This window comes from Pan paniscus, chromosome 2 (genome assembly GCF_029289425.2).
Source record: "Pan paniscus chromosome 2, NHGRI_mPanPan1-v2.0_pri, whole genome shotgun sequence".
Taxonomy (NCBI): Eukaryota; Metazoa; Chordata; class Mammalia; order Primates; family Hominidae; genus Pan; species Pan paniscus.
Window position 1 is genome coordinate 185,591,542 of NC_085926.1, and position 25,956 is coordinate 185,617,497.

The following is a 25,956-nucleotide window of genomic DNA, read 5'->3' on the forward strand; positions in this document are numbered from 1 at the left end:
GGTTTGCTTGGCCACTAACCATTCATAAAGCTTCTGAGTCTGCAGATGTCTGCCAATCACCCAGCAGACACCAAAAAGCCCCAGATGCACTCAGGCTGAGAAATATATGTCTAGGGCCACATGCCTTCATACTGCCCCATGAGCCGAGGAGAGAGAAATTGTTCGTGAAGCCAGAAAGCAAGATGGGCCTTCTCACTTCCAAAACTGGGCAAACTGAGGTCCAGAGGAAGAAGAGATGCCTATCTATGTGTCAGCAGAGCTAGGAGGGAAGTCATTAAATGCTTAGCCTAGGCCGGGCATGGTGGCTCACACCTGTAATCCAAACACTTTGGGAGGTTGAGGCAGGCAGATCACCTGAGGTCAGGAGTTCGAGACCAGCCTGGCCCACATGGCAAAACCCCTTCTCTATTAAAAGTACAAAAAATTAGCTGGGCATGGTGGCGTGCACCTGTAATGCCAGCTACTTGGGAGGCTGAGGCAGGAGAATCACTGGAACCCAGGAGGCGGAGGTTGCAGTGAGCTGAGATCCGAGTCTCTGTCTCAAAAAACAAAAAACAAAACAAAACAAAACAAAAGTGCTTAGCCTAGAGCTGAGTGGGAGGTCCTTCCAAAATCTCCCACCTGAGCTCTTCAGAAAGGGCCTGGAGTCCGCAGTCCCTCCTGGTGCTGGGATCCAAATGTGCGTTCATGCCAAGGTACCAGGAACCTAGCCTCATCTCAAAAGACGCTCGTTTTTGAGAACGCAGCAGCCAGCAGCCCCTTCCCTCCAAGAGCTTTTTCCACTAGGTTAGGAGCTGAGGGAGTCAGACGCAGGCCAGGCCCCATTCCAACGCAAGAAAAGCCCTCCAGACCAAGCCAGTTTGACTTTTCAACATTTTATTCTTATATTTGTACAGCTATATTTTACAATGCGGTAATGCAGTTTAGACACAGCCAAACCCTGTCTCCGGAGTAGTTATAACACAAGCATGACGCAGAATGGGATGAGACAAACATTCCCAAAGAGAGTTTAGTTAGTAACAACTTCAAGTCCCTGTGTCTGCCTACACTTCAAAAAGGGATGGCGCACGCTCGCCCATCATTGAAAACTTCCGTGAAAAAAGGCACCGTGAGGACACGTTGTACGGGTATATACAAACTGAAAACTAGAACAAAATTACACATTTTTCCTTCTGCAGATTTTTTTGTTCTTTTTGTTTTTTTTTAATACACACTTTGTAAATTGTAAACCTTCACTTGCAAAAAAATACAAATACACTGAGGCATTTTAGACAAAATATTTTCTTACTTATACAGATGCAATACTTAAAATATTCTCTTAAGTGCTCTTTCTCAATAAAGATTCTCAGATCCGTGTCTGCCTGCAGATACAAAATCGAGCCTTTAACGCAGTTTTATATTTTTAATATATCTTTTTTAGGTTTATATATATTTATTTTATATATATATATTTATATATTTACAACTCTGCCATATATTCCTTCACCTTTGGTTAAAAAAATTAAAGCCCTCTCTTTGATAACATACTGAAGTCTTGTCTTTTAAAAGAATGCACATTTACATACAAAAGAAACATCTGTTCCCACAAAACATATACATTCCTCATTTTGCAGACTAAAGTCAAGTCAGAACTTTTGCATACTCCCCTGCTTTGACATATAAAATGATTTTGCTTTTTGCTGACATGGTTCACCTTACACATAGGAGAAGAAGCAATATGATTTTCTTAATGTTTTATGGCAGTGGGGGAGGGGGAGCTGCTGCGGCTCCCAGTCCCCCAGGCCCCGACCCCCACCACCCCCCACCCCCAGCTATGATTTGCACTAGTGGATGAAAGAGGCACTACATCATGGGATGAACATTGTAAAGTGTTACAGTATCCTTTGGGTAGATTCTGAGAAGGGGCTGGAGACGAAAGCATCAACACTCCATGCTTCAGCAGGCTTTGGGGAGCTCCGGAGGCAGGTCAGTGGCTGACACGCGGTATTGCACCTTGGTGTTGGTGATGGCGCCATGCTTCTGGCGCAAGTGAAGTCGCAGCTGGCTTTTGTGACGGAAATGCAGGTTACACTTCTCACACTGCAGGGATATCAGAGGCAAACTGTTAGCTGTCATCAACCCAAGAAAGGTGTCATTGCTCAAAGACCCAGAGAGGAAGATTCTCCCTACGAGGGACTGGGGCAGCTCTTGCCTCTCCAAGGCCAGGTGAAGAACCCATATGCATCCGGGCTTCTGCCGACAGATAAGCTAGCGTTGTGCAAATGTCCGTTCCCTGCTTTCCCAAGTGTTGCTTCTGCCTCTCCCTTGCTAGAGACGTCCTTCCCTGTCTTAACTCCACAAGTTCAAGTCTTATCCAAAAGTGCAGTTAGATGCAAACTCCTCTAATGATTAAGGCATTTCTGAATCTCTCAAGGATGAAAATAATCCCTGTTTGCCTTTGAGCCTCTGTAAGATTTCTACCTTTACCACACAGCCCTTCGTGTGCATGGATCCTTCTTCAGTGGGTAACACTTTGAGGGCAGTGGCTATTTTTTTCTAAACTTTATAATCTTCCTAGGACCTCACAGAATATACCTCTTATTCAAATTATGCAATTAATCTGAACACATCTGGACAAATGGACTAGATCAGTCTGAATTCACGGAAATTCTGGAATCTAGGGTAACTTTTTTTAAATGCAGTTATATTCTTTCCTAGGGTATATATCCTAGATGAGCTAATTAAACATTAGCAAGTGGAGCCGTTTCTTGATTTAATTCAATGAATGGGTAATAAGCGCTTTAGTTTAGATAAAAGTTACTTAAAAGTAAAATGGATGACTAAATGTAATGGGGTAATCTAGATGAGATCTTGAATGAGAAAGGACATTCTTAGATAAAAACAAAGAGAATGTTAGTAAAGTATGAACTTTAGCTTATAATTATATATCAGCATTGGTTCATTAGTTGTGACAAATGTATGGAACTGACGTAAGATGTTAACAATAGGATAAAATGGGTGCGGGTAGGAGCCCTCAGTACAATCTTTGCAACTTTTCTATAAATCTAAAACTATTCTAAAACAAAAAGGGTAATAAAATATGTTCAGATAGAGTATATGTTTTCAAGTGAAAATGGAAATAGATGAAGACAAATAAAAAATGAGCAGGGCCATGTGTAAAATCTCTGGTCTTGGGAGACATAGGGTCTACTGTATCTATGCCATTCACCGATGTGTGTCCCCAGCATGTCATTTCTCTCTCTGGGCCTTGGATCTCCCTTCTGAATGGCCTGGGTCAATACAGGCTGAAAGTCATTCTCAACTCTGATATCCTAGGCATCTAAAATTCTAGCAAATCATTATAGCAGATATTTATTTTACTATTACTATGTGCATGTGCTATCCTCAACACTTTAATCATTAGTTAATACTACAACTCCATGAAGTAGATACTATTTTCAAACTCACTTTACAGATTAGGAAATTAAGGTACTAAGAGGATAACGAATTTGCCCTAACAGCAAGTAAGAAGATATTCACTCACAGCTTGATCAACAAGTGAACAAAAATAACCATGTTTTGCAGGTTAACCTCCGGTATGTAGGTTAACCATTCATTGATTACTTGTTGTCCCCATCACCACCTAGAAGGATGTCATCAACTCCTCAAAGCAACCATAGGCAAAACGTACACAGATGAGCGTGGCTGTGTTCCAATAACCTTTTACTTAGGGACAATGACATTTAAATTTCATATAATTTGCATATGGCACAAAATATTCTTTTACTTTTTAATTGTAAAAACCATTCCTAGTTCATGGAATGTTCAAACATTGGCACACAGGCTATAGCTGCCGAGACCCCGCCCTAGAACACTCCAATCCCAGTGAACCCATCCACAGTGTCGTGCTGCACGGCTGGCCGCCTCTTCTTTCTTAAAATGACCTTCTTTATGTTTTTTTTTCAATTTTTTCTTGTAACATCATTAATTCTTATAACATTCTTTTTGTTCTCCTCCTCCTAAGACTGTTCCTTCTCAAACACCTTAGCTCCTCTTAAATGTGCATCTAGCCCAGTATGGGGTGTCCAGGAGGCAATCAATAAGTATTTGTGAAATGAATGAATCTAGGTGGAGTGAATCAAGTCTATGTATCCACAGTCTAGACTCCTCTCCTAAGGCCCAGATCACCTAGTCCAATACCCTCATTTTAAAGATGAGTCCCCTAATGCTTGGGCCAAGGTCAAGTGGGGTGTCTGGCCATCAGGCCCAGATCTAGGTCTTCCAACCATTAGCGTAGTGGTTGCCCCACTGTGTGCTTGAGATGGGAGCAAACAGTTCCACTGCCTCCCTACTCCACCTCCTTCCCTGCGCTCCACCTCCTTCCCTGCCCTCCACATCCCTGCAGGACAGAGAGCGGCCTCAAGAGGCTTACGTACATGGTAAGGTTTCTCTCCTGTGTGGATTCGCAGGTGGCTCTTCAGAGTCTGAAGGTGCCGGAAACGGGTGCCACAGATTTCACAGGGATAGGGCTTCTCACCAGTGTGGATAAGCACGTGGGCACGGAGGTGGGCCACCTGAACGAAGAAGAAAGCATGAGAGGTCTTCTGAGGTGGGCTGCAGGCCTCTGGGCAGCCCTTCATTAGCACACAGCCAGTGAGTGGGCCTTTCTCCAGGCCACTCTGCTCACCTGCACACGGGGACTGAGTGGGCCTTTCTCCTGTCCACTCCGCTCGCCTGCCCGCTCCGCTCGCCCGCCCGCTCCGCCCGCCCGCTCCGCTCGCCCGCCCGCTCCGCCCGCCCGCCCGCTTCGCCCGCCCGCTTCGCCCGCCCGCCCGCTCCGCCCGCCCGCCCGCTCCGCTCGCCCGCCCGCTTCGCCCGCCCGCTTTGCCCGCCCGCCCGCTCCGCTCGCCCGCCCGCTCCGCTCGCCCGCCCGCTCCGCTCACCTGTACAAATCTGGCTCCGCAGGTTTCGCATTTGTAGGGCTTCTCTCCAGAGTGAATTCGAGTGTGGGTTTTCAGGTTGGCTGGCCGGTTGAACTGGGCCCCACAGATGTTGCAACGATAGGGTTTCTCACCTATTACCAAGAAAAAGGGAAAAAGAAAAGCCATATTCAATAAGGAAGGTCTCTGCAGTCCCTGGCTCCTGGATTTCTAAGCAGCCTGCTCCTCCCTGAGGCCACTTGTGTTTTCCTTTCCCTTAGGGAATGTGAGAGAGAGAATCCAGGGGCCTGCCCCCACGCCTGCCAGCCCTCTCTCACACACACACCTGCATACCTCGCAGGGGACCAGGGCCAAGAAACAAGTGGCGGCATGGAGTAGCAACAATGCCAGGTGTGGGATAGGAGAGGGGGAGATTCCAGGAAGCCTGGGCTTTAGAACCAGCTTTGTCATTAGGATTATCTGCCTGTGGAACCTGGACAAGTCACTCTCCTTCTCTGGGCCTCAGTTTCCCTCTCTGGAACCTGAGGGGCTACTTCAGATTACCTGGGAAGGTTCTTCTAGCTTTTCCCTTGGATAAGACAGATTCACTCATCAACTCATTCACCAGGGAGACACAGTCAGGCTGCTCTAGTTTCTCTCTTTTAGAACAAACAGATTTTTCCGCTTGTGGCAACTACAGCTGGATTCCATTTGCAAGAGGGGTGGGGCTTGGGTCTGAGTAGATGCTCAGCAGAGGAAACCAATAGAATGGCTGAACCTTCCTTCATGGAAAGTTTTTGGGATAATAGGGCCATTTACGGTACTAAGAGAGTAGATTTTAAACAACAATCAGGTCATGAGAAGCTACCTGGTAAAGGAATGTGAGTTGATAAGGAACAAGTCATTGAAACAAATCAACAGGCTTTTTTTTCTGGCTTTACAAAAATCGAATCTATTTGTCTTTCCCAGACTTAGTCTGTTTACCTGTACAGTGGGATTAACACTTCTGACCCCAGCAAAGGCAGAAAAGCAGGATAGAGCATCTCAGAGGAAAGACAAAGGATACAGGGAGTGGATGAGTCAAGTCACTAAGCAAAGACAAGACAGGGTTAGACCCCTCGTTCAGGCCTGGATGGGGCCTGCCTCCTGCCTTGCCCCACCAGGTCTCCAGGCCCCACACAGCTTTCTCTAGGATCCTCTCCCTGTCCTGCCCCAATAATTGTGGAGAGTTCGGGTCGTGTGGGGCAGGGCCATACCAGTATGGACGGTCTTGTGGCTGGCGAGGTTGCCCTTGTAGCGGAAGGAGGCCTGGCAGCGGTCACACTTGTAGGGTTTGTCGCTGTGGGTCTGCAGCGTGTGCCTCTTGAGTGAGGCCTCCTCAGAGAAGCGACAGTCACACTCATTGCAGAAGAAGGCCCCGTTCTCTGTTGGAGGGTGGTAGGGGGACACCAAAGTCAGCACGAGGAAGGGAGATAGGGCTCTAAGGCCGCTCTCCTCTGTAGCTACCCCTTGTGCCAAACTGAACTCTCAGTCCCTCACTCACCCACCCGACATTCATGGGAGCTCGGAGCAAAGGATCTGTGGGGACTTTATTTTTCTTATCATTCAGAGTCTTAGCCATAGAGAAGGGAGAAAGGAGATGGACTGAATTAAGGTACAGAAGGGAAGCTCAAACCAACTGGTGCTCAGAGGGCCTGCACCAGTTTGAGGAAAGCTCAACAGAGATTTTCTTTCCCCAAGAGCTCTGAGAATTGATTTTTAAAAATAAGTTTACAGTTTTATTTACATTTATACACAGAAGCCCTAGGGCAAGACCCTTTACCTCTGAGCCTCTCTCTGTATCTCTGTCTTCAAAGTCACATAATAAATCCCTGTCCTGCCTACCTCACAGGAGGATATTATATTACACAAAATAAAACACAAAGCATTCCAGGAATGTAAGATATAGGTCAAATTCAATTCTACTTTGAGGTCACTGAAGGAGGAATCAATGACGAACACTCTGTGGTCACCCTTGCACCTATTTGGATTTCATGTCTCCAAATCCTCCTGTGAGATTGGGAGACCAAAGCTGATGGTGGAAGTGGGAACAGAGGCCCAGAGAAAAAGAACTGGAGTGCAGAGCAAAGGCAAACTAGCCAGGGTGCAGGAGGGGACAGTCCCCGCTCTCCCATCTATGGGCCCATGACCCTGTGCCAAATCTCTTGGTGTAAGCAGCTGATTTATTTTTTCATTTGTCGTAACAATTTGAAAATGAGAAGTCACGGTGATTTTACCCTGATTAGGTACTACTGGGCTCTATTACTGTAGCCAGAGCTGGGCGAAGAATTAGACTTTTTTTGTCTGGTAAAAACTGGGAATGCCAACCACCAACTATCCAGAAACTGCAATTTAATAATTCTCTTCAACTCTTTTAACTCGACTAATATTACTGAGTTCCTACCCCATGCTAGGGACTTACTACTACCTATGGGGGATGTGAGAATGAATAAGGTCAGATGCTTCTCCTTACAGAATGTACAGCCTGGCAGAGAATAACATGCACACAGGTCAGTCCTAGTCATTTTGGTATAGAGGAATGGAGAAAGCTCTGGGAGTTACAGCCAGCCCCACAAGCTACTTTTGCTGGCGTGAAGCTAAAATGACTGTATGGTAAGTCTTGATTACCCCAGATCAACTCTAAAACCCCATCCCTTGCTTTGGTTAACCCAGTTCCCTAAGAAGTGAAGCGTGGGATGAATGGCTGGTGACTTGGAGTGCCAGTGGGCTTCCAATTGAGGACTGCTCCAATCAGAGACAACAGCATAAGTAAAATGGAGCACAAAACCTATGGAGCAGAGGGGCCTTCCTTCTCCCTGACAAGAGGAGGGAGGGAAAAGGACTCACCACAGCTAGAATCTGAGTACTCAGACTGGGTCTCTCCCATCTCCTCAGGGAACGTGGGGCCAGCGGTGTGGAGGCACATCTCTGCGTGCTGTGGGGACTGAGAGCCGCAGGACGTGCACTTCGGGGGGTGCATGTACAGTGGTGAGTGGCTCTCGCTGCTGCTGCGGGGAGAGCCCGTCATGGACCTATGGACAGGAGTAAAGACAGCCTCAGCACCTGGGGCAGGGCCTCAAGACCACCCTCTCCTCCCTGTGTGTAGGCAAGCCCAGAGGCCAGAGCTGGGCTGCCCACTCAAGCTCTGAGACCCCAGAGTTGTCCTCAAGTTTATCTCCAAAGAGTATCTGCAGAAAGATCACTGACCAGGGTCAAACTGAGCCAGAGCTTCCCCGCAGCCCACAATCTCTCTCAGTCCAAGGGTAGTAGGATGGTCCCCTGCTACATCAAGACCACAGGAAGTGCCTGTGGGATTTATAGAATGCTATTCTGCCCCAGAAGGGAATTATCTCTCTTGCTATGAAAAAATATACACTACTTAAGTGTAATATACTTCCTTACTTAGACTAACTCAATCTACAGGCACTGATTCCACACCTCTAATAGGCTCAGCAATTCAGGCAAGAAAAGAAGAAACCCCTGCACCCATCAGAAGAAATGACATGGAACCCTGCCCAGGTAACCCCTGACCTCAGACCCAGACAGTCTCTGAAATCACCTGTTAACGATGTTATTGAGCCGGCTGGCTTGTGGGATGGTGGAGTCCTCCCCGCTGGCACTGAGCTTGGTTGGGGACTGGAGGTCAAGGTTCTCAGGCTCCATGGGTGGCTGGCAGGCAGGTGGGGCCGTGTAGGCTCGTGGGGAAAGGCGGCCCAGCTCAGCCTGCTCAGGCCCCTCTGGTTTGGCATTCTGGTTGAGGCTGTTGAGCACGATGAACTTGTATTTCTTCCAGTTGCAGGCTTTGGGGTCAGTGGGGCTCTTGGCTGGAGGGGAGCCAGAAGCCTGGAGGATGCAGGCATTCTTACTGCTGCAGGACTCTGTGGGCGAGTTGGGCTGGCAGTCAGATTTCTGGGGGCTCTGTGGACTAACCAGACCCTTCCGGTTCAGGGGTGCATTGGGGGGCTCGAAATGCAGGGCAATCTCATCTTCCGAGGAGGGTCTCTCTTCTTCTTTGCTGGCCTTGTCACAAGGGAAGTAGGGGGCATTTCGGGCTGAGGGGGCAGCAGGCTTGAGGCCCTCAGCCACACTGTAGTGCATATCACTTCGTGCCTCTTCTGGGACTGTTTCCTTGGGTGAATAGATATTGCTGTGGCACACATTGGGGGACACCTCCAAAGTCGGCCGGCTGTACTCACCAGGGACTGGCCTGGCACTATCACATGGGAGTGCCCGCTCCTTGGGGAAGGGGTTGGCCACAGGCATCCGGACATCCCGAAACTCCTCATCGGAGAAGAGGAGGCTGCTGACAGGGAGGTGGCTGTACATGGAATAAGAGGCTGGCGGTGTGGACAGGCCACTGTACAGGCTGGGGGCAAAGGCTCTGCTCTCACACCCAGGGGCGCTCCTCAGTGGCAGGTTGTTCTCCACCACCTCACGACCCCGATAGGCCATGATGTCTTGGGGCATCAGCATCCGGCTGTTGAGGAACTCTTCACGAGGGGGCTTGATGGCAGGAACCATCTCTGCTTCACTGTGAAAGAAAAAAAAGAGGAAAGACACCAGCCCCAAATCAGAACTGTTAAATAGATGACCTTCCAGTGACACTTATATAACCACATCTGTGTTTGAATTAGCTAGACATAGGTGACGTGGCTCTGGAGCAGGGAACCACAATTACAACGCATTTATGCTAGAAGCCTGGAAATCCAGCCTGAAATTGGGAAGACTGAGGCCCAGAGAAGGGAAGTGAGTTACCGGCATGATCTATGCCTGATTAGACATAATCTTGTATGTTTAAGGCACATATCTATGCATGTGTGTGAATCTATAGCTCTTCTGATGTTATGAAATTTTATAGCTCACATAAAACTTTCAAAGCCCTTATCTCACTTCACCCATGCAAAATCCTGAAAGGAAGGAAAGGTGGTTATTATTATCTCCATTTTACACATAGGGAAACAGGAAAAGAATTTATACAATGTTGGTATGACACTTTTGGAGGATCATACACAAACGAGTAACCTACTGAAGAAAGAACTTGTCCCAGATGCTGATGAAAGTTTACATAGAGAACAGGCAGCAAACGCCAATGTATGAATCCCTGGTCTAGAGCAGCCAGACCTGGTTTGCAAACCTAGCTGTGCCACTTAGCAGCTGGTGACATGGAGCCAGTTACTCAGCCATTCTAAGCACAAGGCCTGAGCCACTGAAAGTACTTGTAAATGACAGCAATGATGATCTTGCCACCGTCATCACTCACAGGAGACAAAGAACTCTAGCTGTATATACCTGAAGGAACATCATGTGGGTGAAATAAATAGGCAAGCTCACCATGATCACAGTTAACGGAGCTAGAACCCATAAGAAGGTTAAAGAGAAGCCAAAAAGAGAAGCTTTCTAACTGTCCAAGGTATGCTGTGTGGTTCTGGGAACACTGAGTTCCTGGCTCCTGGAGGTTTTCAAACACAGCCTGGAAAACCCTTCTGTTTGAGCGAGGATGCAATCACCCTAGCATGGCTGGATCAAAAGGTTCTAAAGAAGTTAAGCTCTGAGTCTCTGTTGCACTTAGTGAAGCTCTTCACTTCTTTGGATCTCAAGCTCCTCACCTTTAAATGAAGGTCATGTCTTATCACCCCTCAGGTAGGAGATTAAACTCAGTGAACTCCATTCAATTCAATAAATGTCCTGCCTAGTAGGAGCAGCGTGACATAAAAGGTGAGTAAGATAGCCCCTATAACCTTGAGCAGCTCACAGTCTGGTCGGGAACTAAGGCACATATGTAAATAGTTATAATAGAAGTCTAAAGGAGAACTAAAATACATATGCAAATATTAAAATAGAAGGAAAGTTTAAAGCACCGGCAAAATGCTTCATAACACAGAGGAAGAGCTGAGGGAGGAAAAGTGTTAATCAGAAAAACTTTCATGGAAGAGCTGGCATCCAAGATTAGCCTTGCAGGATGGGTGGGAGGAGAGGGTATATTAAGTGAATGGAAGAAAGCAAGATGCGGTAATGCATAGGACATACCTGTATAGCCACAGGAGTTAAGTCTGCCTGGGGCACAAGAGTTAAGAAGAGCAGAAGTGTGCAACAGGAGTGGAAATGTGGGTTGCAGCATATCATAGAGGAGTATTTTTTCTGTATGCATGAATTATCAAAGGTTTCTGATCGGGGACTATCTCTTCCATCTCCGAGGCTTCCACCCGGGTAGCAACTCACCTGGCCTTGATAAACTTCCGGCAAGTGTCCACAACATGCTCCATCTGCAGGTACATAGCCGTGGCCATCACAGCCATGATGTTGCCCTCCCGCAAATTGAGCCGAGATGTGTACATAAAGTCCAGGAGGATGCAGAATCCCTCAGGGTTGATCTCAGGATCTAGATTGATCACACTAAGGTTGCATTTCAACTGGTCTGTAAAGATGCTATAGAACAGGCCACTGTAAAACAAACAAATGTCCCACTATAGTAGACATATAGAATCTGTGATCCCTTACAGTCAGCACTGATACGCAGCCCCTTTCCCCTGGGCCTACCTCCAGAACTTCCACGGTAATTAATAATAGCTGCTATTTATGGAGAGCTTACCAAATGTCAGGAGTCATTAAGCACCTTACATACATTATCCTTTGCTCCTTACAACCCTGCAAGGTAGGTACTATCATTCTCTGCCTTTACAAATAGGGGAACTAAGATCAGAGGGGTTAAGTGAATATTCTTAAAGTCACAGGGCCTGTTTTCCTTTTAGTCTTAACTGTACAGATTACCAGAGTTAAATTTAGCCCCCATTTGCAGTAACTATTCTTAGTCTACCTTTGTCATAAGCATTCCTTCTTGTTCCATTGCATTTATACTTATTTTTAAAATTCTATCTCTTTTTAGAATTTGGGTATGAATGACAAATAAATAAAAATATGCCCACATCTATACTCTACTGCTTTTATCAAAGTCCATAGATTAACAGAGGGTCTGTTATTCCTTGAAGACCCAAGTCAAACCCCAAGCAATGCCTCCAGGTGCCATGCTGTCTGGTGGTGGAAAGAGTACTCAATTGTAAAGGAGAATTCTGGGCTATCATCTTGATTCTTGATTCTACTTTTTCTGAGTGGGTTGCCAGAAGTGAGCCAGACTTCCACCAAGTAGCTATGCAACTGTGGGTAAGATATTTAGCTTCTCTGCATCTTGCTTTACTCATCTTCAAAGTAGGAGGAACAATCACGTCTACCTTATAGTGTTGTGGCAAGAATAAAAATGTAAAGGATATAGAATGATGCCTGGCATATAGTAAGCATTCACCAAACATTATCTGTTATTTTTATATCTCCATAAGCCTCTGTTATGTCCACTATTAAAAATCAGGTGCTTAGAGTAGATGTTGGATAAGTTTTCAAATAGCAATAGAGATCTCTGATTCTGTATCATTTAACCTCCCTGTGCTTTCCTTTTACCATCTATAAAATGAAGGCAATAATGTAATGCATAACACTGAAGACTACTAAAAAGATCCAGGGAGATGATATCATGTAATATAAAATTGCTCTGAAAACTCGAAATACTTGATAAACATGAAGAATCAGCTAGTTCACTCTCACTAACTCTTGCATATACTCTGAACACCCATGGAAATTCAGTTGTAGCATAAAATAAATACATTTATAGCATAAAAGAGCAAAACATTTCAAATTAACTTGCTTAAGCTACTTAAAGACAAAGAAAGTTCATTTGAAATCTTTTCTCATTTTTTCACTGGTTAACTGAACTTATTCTCCATGTCTGCCCCAAACACATCCTTTCTTGGGGCAGTATATAATTTTTCTCCCTCTATGCCCACAGAACATGGCTCTTTCTTTTCTAAAAGTGCATTCATCCATTCATTCATTCATTCACTTGGGAGCCTACTGTGCCACGCCATGGTGCTGAGATCTGGAGACAAAGCGAGACGTCATCCCAGATGCAGTAAAAGGCCCACATGTTCTGCCTTGCTTGGCTGCCAGCACCATCACCCCACTTTGACTCACCCACCCTTTCCTTTCAGATCCCTCACCTGCAGGCCATGAGGACCGTTTTATGGGCTCTAAACTGCTCACGGCTCACAACAATGACAACATCAGTCAAGATGTCTCGACTCCGGAGACGATTAAGGTTGAGAAGAACATCACTGGCATGGCGGGTGAACTGGATACAGCTGTCAGCCGGCGAGGCCATTTTGTCTTCACTTGAAAAAAGAGGCCAAAATCCTGTTAGTCCTCCAGAACCTGTTTCCTGCTTGCCACGGGTATCAGAGCAGGTGGCTCAACCTGCTAAGGTACAGAATGCAACTCAGGTCCCTTGTGTTTGATCTTTGAACAATTCATAGTCCAACTCTGGCCATTATTCTTCACAGTTTTAAAATAGGGAGAATAACTTTTATCCAACAAGTTGGGATAGAAAGCCCTTTAGGGGAAAAGCAAAGGGAATGAATATTTGTTGAGTGTTTTTCCCACATACCAAATACTCTGCCAAGCACTGACAGGCAGTGAGTATGTTGCAATGGAGAGACACTGTGTTTTTTGTTTTTGTTTTTGTTTTTTGAGACGGAGTCTCACACTGTCACCCAGGCTGAAGTGCAATAGTGCAATCTCAGCTCACTGCAAGCTCCGCCTTCCTGTGTTCAAGTGATTCTCCTGCCTCGGTCTCCTGAGTAGCTGGGATTACAGGTGCCTGCCACCATGCCCAGCTAATTTTTTTGTATTTTTAGTAGAGATAGTGTTTCACTATGTTGGCCAGGCTGGGTCTCAAACTCCTGACCTCGTGATCTGCCCAACTTGGCCTCCCAAAGTGCTGGGATTACAGGCATGAGCCACCGCGCCCGGTCGAGACACTGTGTTTTAAGATTATCAGGCTAGACTTGCCTTTTGCTAGCTGTGGGACTTTAAGCAGGTTGTTTACTGGTTTGGGGCTTTGGTTTCCCCAAATGGAAGTAGTAATACCTATGTGGTTATAAAAGTTAGAAATACATTCCTCGTTCATAGGAGGCTCTCAAAACTCACAGCTATTCTCATAGGTATCTTATTTCATCATCTCAGTCACCATTGGTCTCTCTCTACTGTTAGGCTTTAGAGTTGCTTGACTTTTGTACCTCGAGGAGCTAGCATATTGTTGGTGAACATTAGCTGGCTAAATTAGTTTGTACAAAGAAAGAGTAACAGAATGACTGACCAAGCAAGTGTTAAGACAGTCTAATACAGAGGTGAAGGATGAGGACTAGGAGTGATGTAGAGGGAACTGGTTATCCTTGTCTCATATAATGAACAGTGGCAAAGTTCACAGAGACACATGTACTGGCAAATTCAAAAGAAACAGTTTGTCCCAACATTTTAAAGCATATAATTTTATTTACTTACCCAATGCCTTGCTTCACAGTCCAAAATTTTGCTCAAAACCTACAGAGAAGAGAAGAAAGCAAACAGAAATTGATTTAACGAATGTAAGATTGTCCACTATAGTCTTATTTTAGGACATACACATTTAGTTTTGCTTTGATAGTTGCAGCTTGCCAGCTGGTGTGGTTTTACCACAAGCTAACAAACATTTTCCAGCTCTGCTCTTATGGAAACAACAGGCACCCGAAGCTATGAGATAATAATGTTTTTATCCGGAGTACTGGGAGTACAATTGCATACATTAATTCGTTATACATATATACATACATATATTTCCTTCTTCAAAGAAAAAATTTATACCATCCAAAGGCCACTAGAGTTTATGGGAAAGAAAAAATAAGAAAAATGGTTCTGTCAACATTAACAATAACGATTCGTCCGTGGCCTAAAACCACTGGACGTCATTCAAAACCTGCTAAAATATTATCTTTCAAGCCTTAGAATGATTCCGCAAGGACGATAGGGCCAATATCTTTATCCTTATTTCACTGGCGATGAAACTGAGACTTAGGGGTTCAAGTGGCTTGCTCAAGACAAACAGCTAGGCAGTATTTCCTGCCCATCTGAAACATTAAGACTGAATATAGACTCTGCAGAACACAGCCTGAGATGTCATGTCTACATATTCCTTGAAAACCTTTGTCTTCTTTTTCAAAGTGTTCTCTCCCTTCCCTACTGGGTCTAAGACCAGACAGAATGCCATTGCTTCTAAGTTTGTGCTTCTCCCTGCTGGTAAAAGACTTAACTATGTGATTTAGCTGAGAACTGGCCAGGGAGCACTAAACCTTGAAGAGATTTAATGAAATATGTGCCTCCTTCCAAACCGGCTTCTCTAAAACAAAATCATTAAAAGCACAGGTGTAAGACCCTCATTTATGATCCAATGTGGGCTGCAAAATAAAACAATATTTGAACTGTCTTCCCCCCTTTAAAAAAAAAAAGCAGAAACCTTTTAGAGCTATTTTCTGGGTAAAGAGGCCTGAGGCCAACAAGGTCATGTTGGGCCATGTACATGGTTGGTGACCCGGCCCTAGGTCTTCTGGCTCAAATTCCTGTCCCCTTTCCAAATCAGCCTACGTGCTGTAGAACATGCAAGACAGCACCCTGATGTGGGTGAATCTCATTTTTAAGTTCCTTCCCCCACACAAACACTTTGCCCCATTCCAGGCTGCTGAGTCTTACCAAATGAGCACTCTAAAATGAGAGGTTTCCTTGAGTCTGTAACCAAACACTCTGACATTTCTCTGTGGTCCCAAGTGCCAGTCACTCAATCCCATCGGCTCCAAGGTTAGTGTGTGCATGTGAGTGAGTGGGGACTGGAGGGAAGGAAGTGGGGAAGGGAGAAGACAGAAAAAGACAAAAGAACCTATCTCCTCCTCTCCCCAGCCCAACTCGAGATAGGCAAAGAGAGATAGACTAACTCGGTCTTTACCAAACTTCAAGGATTTTCTCCTTTGCAAAAGAAAGCTGAAGACACATGGGAGTGGGAGGTTTACTTATAAACTTTCCTCTCTTCTTTCATGGAAGGGATCCTCAAACACTTCTGGAATACCTAGGCTGTTCTTTAACCATCTTCAACCACCAGCTCGCTTGTGGATTTCCAGTCGCAGGCTTCTGGAACCACAGGAAGCCCAGATTTGCCATTTCACTATGACAAGTGGCAATGACTCACTCCAGATGCGGATTGAAACAAACAAACAAATTCCCCTGTGTCCACTGTCAGCTGGACCTTGGGCTTTTCACCGTAAGCCTCTGCCTGGCCAAAAACAAATGTACATACACGAGGCGCAGGTCCTTCTCAAGTTCACTCCTTTGCAAGCCAACTCGTCTTAAGAACCAGCCCCCCCCAACTCCTGAGTGTGTGGGTTGAGTGTGGGCAATGTTGTCACCACCCCCACCCCAAATGCCGCAGGTGTGGAAGCACCACCAGCATTTGGTTTGTATTTTTACAGAGCTCTTAGTCCTTTCCCACCCCCTCACGATTGCATCTTATCCTTATAACAGCCCTGCTTTATTAGGGAGGGAACTGAGGCTCCGGGTGAGAGGCCTTGCCCAAAATCTCAAAACCAATTTCCAGCAAGTTCTGGACACGCCGCGTCTCCTAGATTCAGCCATTCCACCAATGCCACACACAAGACTACCCACAAAAACAATCTCCAAGGAGCAGGGCTGTCAATGAGAAACTGACAACTGCTGGCTGCCCCCAGACCTGGACTTCCCATCCCAATCTCCCCGCACCCACGCTGGGTCAGTAACCACCATGGGAGAGTTAAATGTTTTCTCTTCCCTTCCTCCCTTTAGCTCTTTTGGCGCTTTCCTTGTGCATAGCCAACTAGGCTCCTTGAGAAGACAGATCCTTTAAAAGAGCTTTCCATTGAAGAAGAAAACAGGAACCAAAAAAAAAAAAAAAAAGCAAAGAGAGAAGACAGCAGAAACGACAGAGAGAGAGAGAGAGAGAGAGAGAGAGAAAATGAGAGAAGAGGGAGAGGCGAGGTTAAGAGCCAGAGAGCAAGCCAATACAAAAGACCCCATCCTTTTCCTCCCTCCTCCCCTGGGCTGGCACCAGAAAGCCCCATTTTCTCGCTCACACATAAGAGCACAAACACCAGCCCTGCGCGCCGGGGCAAGCCTAGGCAGACTTCGCTACCCCACCCCGACCACTCCGTACCTGTCTTCCAGGGACTGCCCGCCCCTGGGCGATCCGCCTCGAAGCCCCCCGCAAGGCGCGACGGAGGCTTTGTGGTATGACCGTGGCGGCCCTTAATTTAGTTACATTCAAATAAAACTTTTCGTGCACCTCGGTAGCTAACATTGTGTGTATGCCTTTTTTTTTTTTTTTTTTTTTTTTTTTTCCTGTTACGCCGTCAAGGCAGCAGGCAATGAGGGGAATGACACAGCCCTCTCATTCCCGGAACGTAGTCAATCTCGGCTCTGCGGATTTCACAGAACACACTTTGCCTATCGCCGGCTCCAACAAGAAGTAACTTTCCAGGAAGCTGCCGGGCCCCGGCAGCCGCCAGGATCGCTGCCTGCGCTGCGCTGGCCGCCGGGGATTCACCCGGGGAGGCGGGGCCGCTGGGGAAGGCTCGCGGGGAATACAGCACACTTTCCCCTAAATCCCTCGTCCGCGCCGAGTGCAGGGCTCTGAGTTCACCTAGTCCAGCCTCTCATCCACAACAGTTTATAAATGGGGAAGGTCAGACAAGTTAGTAGCAGAGCTGGGTCTAGAACCCAGGAGTTCGAATACAATCCGAGGCTCATATCGAGACTTTAAGTTGTCCGATTCCGAGGTTTATTTGCTTTTTTCCCTCTTTTTGCCTTCCATTCTCCCTCATCCCCGTTCTTTTAGGGGAATGTTTGAGCGAGACTTCAAGGTCAAAAGATGGAGTCCCTAGGGGCTGAGGGTCTCCATCATAGGCGCCCCAGGCAAGGTTGGAGAAAAACTAAACAGAAAGCCCCTTCCGCCTACGTTGGCAAGAACGGGAACCCAGCTCCACTTGGTTTCCGCCCAAAGTCTTTAGAATAGGAGCTGCCAAGCCGTAAGGATTTCCGAATCCGATTTCCCCGAAACCGTAGAGACACAGCTTGGACTCGGCAAAGGCCGGGACCCCGACCCCTGCGCGCGCACTGGCACTCTCCAAAGTTGCCTCGCCTTCCTGTGGCCCTCCCGGGAATTATAATCCCCGGGTGCCATGTCCTAATTGGTCTCGGTAGCAGGCTCCGGGGTGCGCTTTCGGGGGCTAGGGGACAGCGAAAGACTCAGCCACAAAGGCCGCAGTCTGGTCCTAAAACTAGCCAGTGGCGTCACACTGCGCCGCTCATCCCTTCTGCGGCAAGCGGAAGGGTCAGAGTCGGTCTGCAAAGACGGAGCCTTTGGCCTCAAAATCCTACATTGAGGCTTTCTCACCCCTTCGCCCGGTGGGATAAAGGTGAAAGAGACGGTTGGGATTTAATAAGGGGTAGGGATGAGAATCTGGGAAGTTAAAATGAAGTAAGTGCCTTTATTGGAAATTAGGAGTCCCGTGGTTCCGGGAGCTCAAACCGAATGGTGTTTTTACCGCTGCCTAACGCTAGAGAGAGCCCTCCATCAAGGTTTGAAACTGTCAACCCCTTTCTCGCCCCTCCCCTCCTTCCCATTGACCTAGTTTGGCCAGAGCCTCCCGATTTGGAGAATGCCTTCCGCCCTTCCCCCCTCCTCTCCAGCCAGAGAGGCTACAGAGGCTGTTGGATTATTGGTAATCTAATAACTCCAATAACCCGCTGAAAAATCCAAAGGGAAATCTGAAAGTGTAAAGCACTGTTTAGGGACAAGGACAAGGAATTTTAATAAGGCTGGAACTGCCGTAGTGAACCCCGCATCAGGGGCCCTGCCGTGGGGCTCCCGGTCTCAGCAGTGTTTCAGCCAACTAGCTGCACGGCTGCAGACACCACCGTGGTCCGGCGGCAGGGGGCGAGGTCAAATCGCGGAGCTGTTTTTATTCTTGGGGGAAAACACTCTTCGCCCTCTTGGCTGGGGAACGGGAGGGCGCAGGAGACGACAGTAAATAAAAGCGAATTTGATAACGCGATGGCCTCGGCAGCCGCTTTGGATAACCGAGGTGTTCGGGGACATTGTGTCCTGACTTTCATTTCTATCACGTTTCCTGCCAACAGTGCTCTTGCAAGCCTGCAAGCTTCTAGGAAATGCAATAAAACAGAGGGATGTGTTTTATCTTCAAGATCTGAAGAGGAGTTGCAGAAGGGACGTTCCCCATACGCTCAGCGCGAGACAGCCTTCCAGAAGGGCCCGAAGACAATGCCAGCAAATCGCGTCCCGGAGCAGAGATCCCTCGGCCGTCCTGGCTGGACTGGGCTCAGCCTTTGCAAAAAGGCTGGCGGGGGAGGGGAGAAGCATGATCTCCTCAAGCAAACAATGCCTTTAAAAATCCGATCTGGAAAGAAGTCAGCCAAGGTCCTTATTCACGTTAATGAAGATGGAAGGCACTAACTGTCCTTGGAAGGCGATGAGTCAAACTTGACCGCGCTTCAAACTCGTTCCCAGATTCGTTTCCAGTCCGAACAGAGGCGCGTTTCTCCGACGCGGCCTCCGACGGCTCCCGCAGTGGGAGAGGCCGAACTCGATCCCCGCCGACCCGGGCGGGGGAGACGGCGCTGTCTCCCCCTGCAGAGCGCGCCTGCTGCCGCTAGGGGCCGCCAGCATGCGGACGCGCGTTTGCCATCTTAAGTCACGAGCTCGGAGAAAGAAAACTTTACGGAGGAACTGTTGTGGCACAAATTCTGGCCTATCCACATGACCCCCACCCCCTCACACACACACACCCGGTTTCTCGCCAGGCTACTATGCAGAGGATGTTAGGAAGGGGAAGAGAGCGATTTCAGAATCGAGGCTCGCCCTGCAAGTCTTTGGTCCAGGCCTTAACCCCCCTCTTAACACGCAAACCCCCGAGCTCCGAGACCCACACCCTTCAGCACCATCTGGGCTTTTCGTGTCATTACCGAAAATCTTAGGCCATATTTTCTTTAAAAAAGAATCCTCCAAGACTGCTGGGGAGCGGTTTCCAATGAACACTGGCAACAAAGGTGGCCTAAGAGGTTAAACTCATGGTTCTGGCAGCCGCTCCTTTCTCATAAATACTTCAAAGGAGCTGAGATAAACCCGCCTTTGACTTTCAGTCACTGACATGAAATTCAGAAGCTTAAAATCTGGTCCTGGTTAAGTCACTAACTCACCACTAACAAGCCTCCTCGTCGGGCCTGTTTCCTCAACTGTAAAACAGAGTTGTACGTCCCAAAGCTCCTGAGCTCCTAGGTGGCATCCTTCCACTACCGACTTCCCCTAAGAGGGGCCACAGGGACTGGAAGATGGTGTGTTCGAAGCGGGTTATTTGTGGTTTTTCTTAGTGCAAATAGATGCTCATCGCTGAGTGATGGGCAAGCAGCGAGGCCTTTCTGATTTTCATCCCTCTTGTCAAAACTTTGGAGGTTGTATGCCATCCCCATTGGAGGGTGCCCTCCTTCTGTCAGTCCTAGCATCTGGTCAGGATACCGCCGCCCGGGAGGTGGAACGGCGAGCCCACCGCCCATGGCCGCGAACTCGATCTCAGCCCACCGCTAGGTGGCAGGCCAGCCCGTCCGAGAATCGCCGCGCGGCCGCAGCTTCCACACCGATCCCTACCCGCCCCTCTTTATTTTCTGTCTGGTGGGGGCGAGGGTTGGGGGTGTGATTGCCTCTAAAAGCAAAGCTAGAAAACATTTAATTTAGTGTATGTAATTCCGTTCCTCCCGATGCTCCCGCCTCTAGCAACCACAACGCGGTATCTGGAGCTGGTTTCATGTATCATAAGTTGATTTCTCCCCCAGCCTCCGAAAAGCTTTATGTACTGGGAAGGGAAAGAAGGTGCACTTGTCTTCAAAAGGCAGAATGGCACTCGACGGTATTGGCAGAGATTCTTGCCAAACACTGGTCATCCAGCAAAGAAAGTCGGGAATAAACTCCTGATCTTCTCGGAGGAAAGGGGCGCTGGGGGCCGAGTGCTGGATCCCACTCAGGCTCACTGCGCCTGGCAAAGCGGGGGAGTGGGGAGTCGGGTATGGTCTTTTGGTGAAGTTGTGGGTCTCGGAGTGGACATCGGGAGGGTTGGGAGGGGCCGTTCCTGGTTTCCACTGGGGCAAAAAGAAACCAGCCAGTTCTGCCACTACGCTGCACCCTCGCTGTGCTCGCGGCGGCAGCGGCGGTCCCACTTGTTGCGCAGTGCTGGAAACCGGCACGCGCCATTCGATGTTGACTCACAGAGGGCTACAGATCAGCCTACCATTGCTCCACGCCATCCACAAACCTCCTCAACACACCCCCTACACATACGTCCTGCCACCGCCGGCAAAACTACAGCATTTCCAGCCACTATGGTGTTTTACACCAAAACATCCCTCACTATCTCGGTATCAGACAGGCAGCAGAATTAAGATGCCCTGAGAAGTCAATCCAAGGGGAAGGCCGGGCTACCTCCGCCTGGAGAACTCTTCTACTTAAAATCAACCAGGCACCCTCCCCCCACCAAAAAAAAAATCTTAGAACCACGTTGCCTATTATAACACCATCCTAGTTGGAAAGCAACATTTTTCTTCCCTACTTGATAAACTTCAAAGTCCTTTTTATCCGTTAGTTTTATCTCCCTTATTTTTTTTAAATCTCTGGGGGAAAAAATGTTTCATAAGTTCACTTCCCAATATTTTTCAAAAATTGACTTTTGCCAATAGTTTCACCCACCGAGGGGTGGCGCTGCTGCACCGCCTCCTCTATATCTCTTAAGTTTTTCACAACAAAGTGGGTTGTGAGTGTCATTACCCTGTAGGGGATAGAGGGAAGGAAGGGTTTTGACATCTAGCCATGGCTACCATTTACTCAACCAATAACTGGAACTCTTCAAGGGCTCAGCAAACGACAACTTAAGCATTTAGAGTCCCATCCCTATCCACCAAACCCAGAATAAGTTAGTCTTTTCAAGAAAGCATTGGTATAAAACCCTTCAAAACTGAAAAGAAGAAAGGGGCAATTGGAGAATTCCCACTTTTTCTGGCTGTCTCCTTCAAGTCGCCTAGTTTTTATGAACAGCATCTAGCCTTACTGTCACTATCAACAACCCTTAAAACTAGCCAATGCTTCGGCCTCTAGTATTGGAAAGTCTTCCAAATAGGATACTGGAAACTTCTATTTATAAGCTTGGGGTGGCGGGCGGGGCGGGGAGGTGGAGAGAGAGTTGCCATCTACAGGTTTCTATTTTGGCCTGAAGACTCAACTGCAGTCATTAGAGTAAGGGAATGCCCATCTCCTGGTACTTGTTCGCCATTTCCTCCTCCCCCAGAGACAAATATCTTTTCGTCTTTTTTAAAAAAGTATATATTTTAAAGCAAGAATGTGATTTCATCTCTCTTCTTTGAGCTCATGTTTGCTACCTCCAGGAATAGCGTGTGGACTAGGGCCAGATGAACTTCAACTTGGGCTGCAGATTTACGAGGTTCTGTTCTAGTGCCAAAGGCTCTTGGTAGTAAATAGTGAGCAAAATAGATACCTGTCTCCTGATGGATCTTGCCGCCCCCTCTTTTTTTTTTTTAAGTTATTTATTAAAACCACACACACCTTGCAAAGAAAAAGGGAAACTGGCAGTCTCTGTAGAGGAAGCCGGTGGCATCGCTCAGAGCCACAAACTGTATTTCTAAACAGCCCTTTCCCTGGTTCCCTCTCTCCTGCCCCACTTTTTTTTTAAATCCAGACTGTAAAAAACACATCTACTGACACTCACTTTACTTTAAAAAAAGAAGAGAAAAAGTAAAGCGTTACAAGACTTTCCTCCTGGAAACTATAAACTGATTGAAAAAAAAATCCATAAAAGATTAAATTCTGGCGGGTTGTGGGGTGGCGGGGGCCGGCGGGGAGGGGGCGCGGAGTGGAGATTGGCTCTTTGAGGTGGTCAGGGGCCCTGTAACAGCTTGGGACTTTCAGCACCTGGTTTGGGGTCATTTATCTGCTCAACTGTCAGGACCTCCCACCCCCAAACCCCAGCCACCAACTCAACCATCGTAGGAGGGAACACAACACAGAGGGTCTTTTTTCATTTTTTTAAAAAATCGGTTTGGTTGTGTTTTTGTTTTCCATGGGGGAGCTTTAAAACTCATTATTGCAACACTAGTTCCATTTTTCGCCAGGGTTCCAATAACACGGCATCATAAAGGCAACGCAACCCACAGTTCTCAAGACATTTACCACGGTCACTGCATCCGGCAGCGGGGTGGCCCCTAGCTCCTGCTGCCCCCCCGCCCTTTCTCCTCGCCCGCCCCCGGAGCTCAGCCGATTTCTGAGGCTCCAACTCTACCCACTCCCTCCCCGGGCCGCCGCCGCCGCGCCTTCCCCCATTCTTACTCCCTCGAGGAGAGCCACAGGTTGCAAATCCAACCAACCTCGCAATCTATTTTTGCAAAATCACTCACAAAGATCTCCCTTTCGCGCCCGCGCCCGCTCCTCCCGCGCCGGGTCCCCTCAGCCACGGCCACAAAGTGCCCTTCTCTCCTCCTGAGTCTTGCACATAAGGAACGCGGGCTGGGGCTCTGTTCGTCTTTCTCCTCGCCCAAGGTAAGGACCTCGGGAATCTGAAGCCCGGCGTCCACTACGCTCAGGCCCGCAGTTCCCTTTTTACAGAGCTTGCACCATGGGAAAAAATAAAATAAAATTTAGGAAAGGGAGGCAACAGCCATTGGGAGCCAACACAGAGTCACGCAGCGCCCAAAATACAAACACCGCAGCGGCCAGAAATCCCGCCACCTTTCTCGTTCTCCCAGGCTGTCCTGTCGAGGTTCCCTGAGTCCCCCCGCACACTGAAAGGCATCGCAGGTGCAGTGCGCACCCCTTTCCCACCCACCCCAAGAAGCCCTGTCCCGCCATCAGTCTCTCTCCTCGGGATGAGCAGGGAGAGCGCGCGGAGGTTCCCGACTCCCTCGACTACAACCAAGAAAGAATAATTTTCAAAGTGTTCAACATCCCCGCCCCCAAGCTCCCCAAAACACAGGGGCAGGGAACACCAAAACACTCGGCTCTCGTTAGGAAGATCACGGCTCTGAAAGGAAATAGTAGACACGATACTTCATCTCATCTGGATTTATGACCAAAAAAACAAAAACAAAAACCCAAAGAGTTCGCTTGCATTTTTTCCTTCCAAATCTCGGTTCGGCTCGAAGGCAGGGAATCTAAAAGACCGAGGCCGATGGAAGAGAGCCAGCGGGGCGAGCGAGCGGGCAGCCTCCCTTTTTGCCTCCCGGAGTTACCCAGAAGGACAGGGGAAGGGAAGGAAGAAGAGGCGAGGAAAAAGAGGAGGGAGGGAAGGGGAGGCCAGGAGCGACGGAGCAAGGAAAGCAGTTTGCAAGCGAGAAAAGAGGGAAAAAACACAGCCGCACGAATCCAGAGAGATCACAAGCCGTACGCAAGCAGCAGCAGAAAGAGCGAGAGCGCGAGCGCGCGTCCTCTCCGCGGTCTGGGGCCAGACAGCCCCCAGACTAGCCCGAATCACCCCCCAAGCACTGTCTCGTCCTCTCTGCTCCGGCCGCCCCCTAATTCCCCTCCTTCCTCTCCTCCACCTCCTTTCCAAAAACCAAAACAACACAAGGGAGGGTGGCAAAAGCCTCCCCAAACCGGCCGATTCACTCAAAGACAACAATAATAATAATAAATACATAACAATCTATATCCTAGAGTGGGAGAGACGTGGGACTAATCTTCGGCATTTATTTTAACACCTGACAGCTAGAATAAATAAATATATACATTTATATCAATAGATACACATAGAAAACTTGGAGCCAAAGCATTTGGCAAGAGCGGAAAAAAAAAGAATTAAAAGGTAAAATAATGATCATGAGCAGCGGCGGCGGCAGCGGCACCAGCGGCAACAGCGGCGGCGGCGGCAGTAGCAGCAGCAGCGGCGGCAGCAACAGCAATAATCACCTGGTGTCCGGCCTTTCCTAGAAACTTCTTGCATCACCACTTCTAAGAACCCCAGTTCTAAGAATCAACAGAGCTCAATTCTCGGAATTTGAGCTTCGGACTTTACCACTGCTACGTGGCAGGGGAGGACTTGGTGTCAGCTCTCCGAGATTTTTACTGCCCCTGGCCAACCAAAAGCCCTCAAAGCCACAAGATTTTTTCACTGGCCGGCATATTTCGAGGTCCTCATAAGCAGAGCGTCTCGGATTTGGAGGTTCCGGTTCGAGGCTCGAGGGGCCTGAAGGTGGCTCTCCCTCCCCGGGCCCAAGACGATGGTATGGCCTGCTCCGCCACCGTCACGTGGGCTCCTCCTCTGTGACGTCGGCGCCTTCGCTGTAGCAAAGCTCGGCCTCTGGAATTCTGAGAACTAATTTGCTATTCGGTGACATAAGAGGGGGAGTGCGCTTTGCTTTCCCGGGGTCTGGGGCTAATTCCTTCTTTCTTACCCATAAACTCAGCAGATCGAGCTAAATGCACAAAAGGGAGCAAGAGGTTTGAACCACTGGGAAAAGTATGTTATATATATAGTAGGGTTAGAGAGGCGAGTAAGAGAAAAAAAAAATAAAATAAACATCACAGCTCTTTCCAACTAGAATATTAGGCACCACGAGAAAAATATTTGCCAAGCAGTTTTCGGTGGGTTCATTTGCTTTATTTTTATTTAGGACAGGGGTTTTTGCTGTTGTTCTGGGTTTTTTTCTTTCTGGTGTGGTGGCTTGGGATTTTTGGTTTCTGTATTTTGATGGTTTATGGATTTTTGCTTCTGATTTTTTGCCTTTTGCAAGTTTGTGGTGTTACGTAAATCACAGGATCGGCATCGGTTGGATTTTTTTGTACGTGCCTTTTCTTTCCCTATCTAATCCCTCAAGCGTTTTAAAGATGTATTATTTCAATACTAATACTATTGAAAGAAGCTTAAATTTTTGGCCATATGTAACAATCCCAGCCCCCACTTTTTTTTTTTTCCTTTGGTGCAATTTCCTTTTTCCCCTTGGACTTTTGCTGAAGTGTGTCTCTCCTGCACTTGAGAGAAATGTTCAAAGCATTTGTTTTGGTTTGGTTTGT

The 25,956-nt window shown here is 47.7% G+C and overlaps 1 protein-coding gene and 1 long non-coding RNA gene across 8 annotated transcripts in view; one reads left to right on the forward strand and one right to left on the reverse strand.

Moving 5' to 3' along the window:
* Positions 1 to 12,304, forward strand: part of LOC130541393 (uncharacterized) — a 30,569-nt gene extending 18,265 nt beyond the window's left edge. Inside the window, exon 3 of the long non-coding RNA XR_008955440.2 lies at positions 11,821 to 12,304. This is a non-coding gene — a long non-coding RNA (uncharacterized LOC130541393). The remainder of the gene's footprint in view (positions 1 to 11,820) is intronic.
* BCL6 (BCL6 transcription repressor) lies at positions 860 to 25,248 on the reverse strand. 7 transcript variants are annotated; one of them, XM_003824955.6, is made up of 10 exons: positions 24,853 to 25,248; positions 14,322 to 14,360; positions 12,983 to 13,153; positions 11,157 to 11,378; positions 8,497 to 9,468; positions 7,785 to 7,969; positions 6,155 to 6,322; positions 4,923 to 5,053; positions 4,416 to 4,553; positions 860 to 2,079 (listed from the first exon to the last, which is right to left on the reverse strand). In XM_003824955.6, the coding sequence occupies exons 3-10, from the start codon at positions 13,141 to 13,143 to the stop codon at positions 1,936 to 1,938; spliced, it is 2,121 nt and encodes a 706-aa protein (XP_003825003.1). In that variant the 5' UTR covers positions 13,144 to 13,153; positions 14,322 to 14,360; positions 24,853 to 25,248; the 3' UTR covers positions 860 to 1,935. The 7 variants fall into 7 exon arrangements, with proteins under 7 accessions (XP_003825003.1, XP_008976895.1, XP_063459085.1 ...); XM_008978647.6 differs by having other exon boundaries at positions 12,983 to 13,238; positions 24,853 to 25,196; XM_063603015.1 differs by having other exon boundaries at positions 12,983 to 13,235; positions 24,853 to 25,178.
* Positions 25,249 to 25,956: the final 708 nt, after the last annotated feature.

Bases quoted from the DNA above. Each gene is read 5' to 3' on its own strand.
- BCL6 (XM_003824955.6), bottom strand. From the start codon at position 13,143: ATGGCCTCGCCGGCTGACAGCTGTATCCAGTTCACCCGCCATGCCAGT. The intron at 6,323-7,784 runs GTGAGTCCTTTT...ACCCTCCAACAG, and splicing joins GTACTCAGATTCTAGCTGTG to AGAACGGGGCCTTCTTCTGC. The intron at 4,554-4,922 runs GTGAGCGGAGCG...TTCTTCGTTCAG, and splicing joins GCGGAGCCAGATTTGTACAG to GTGGCCCACCTCCGTGCCCA.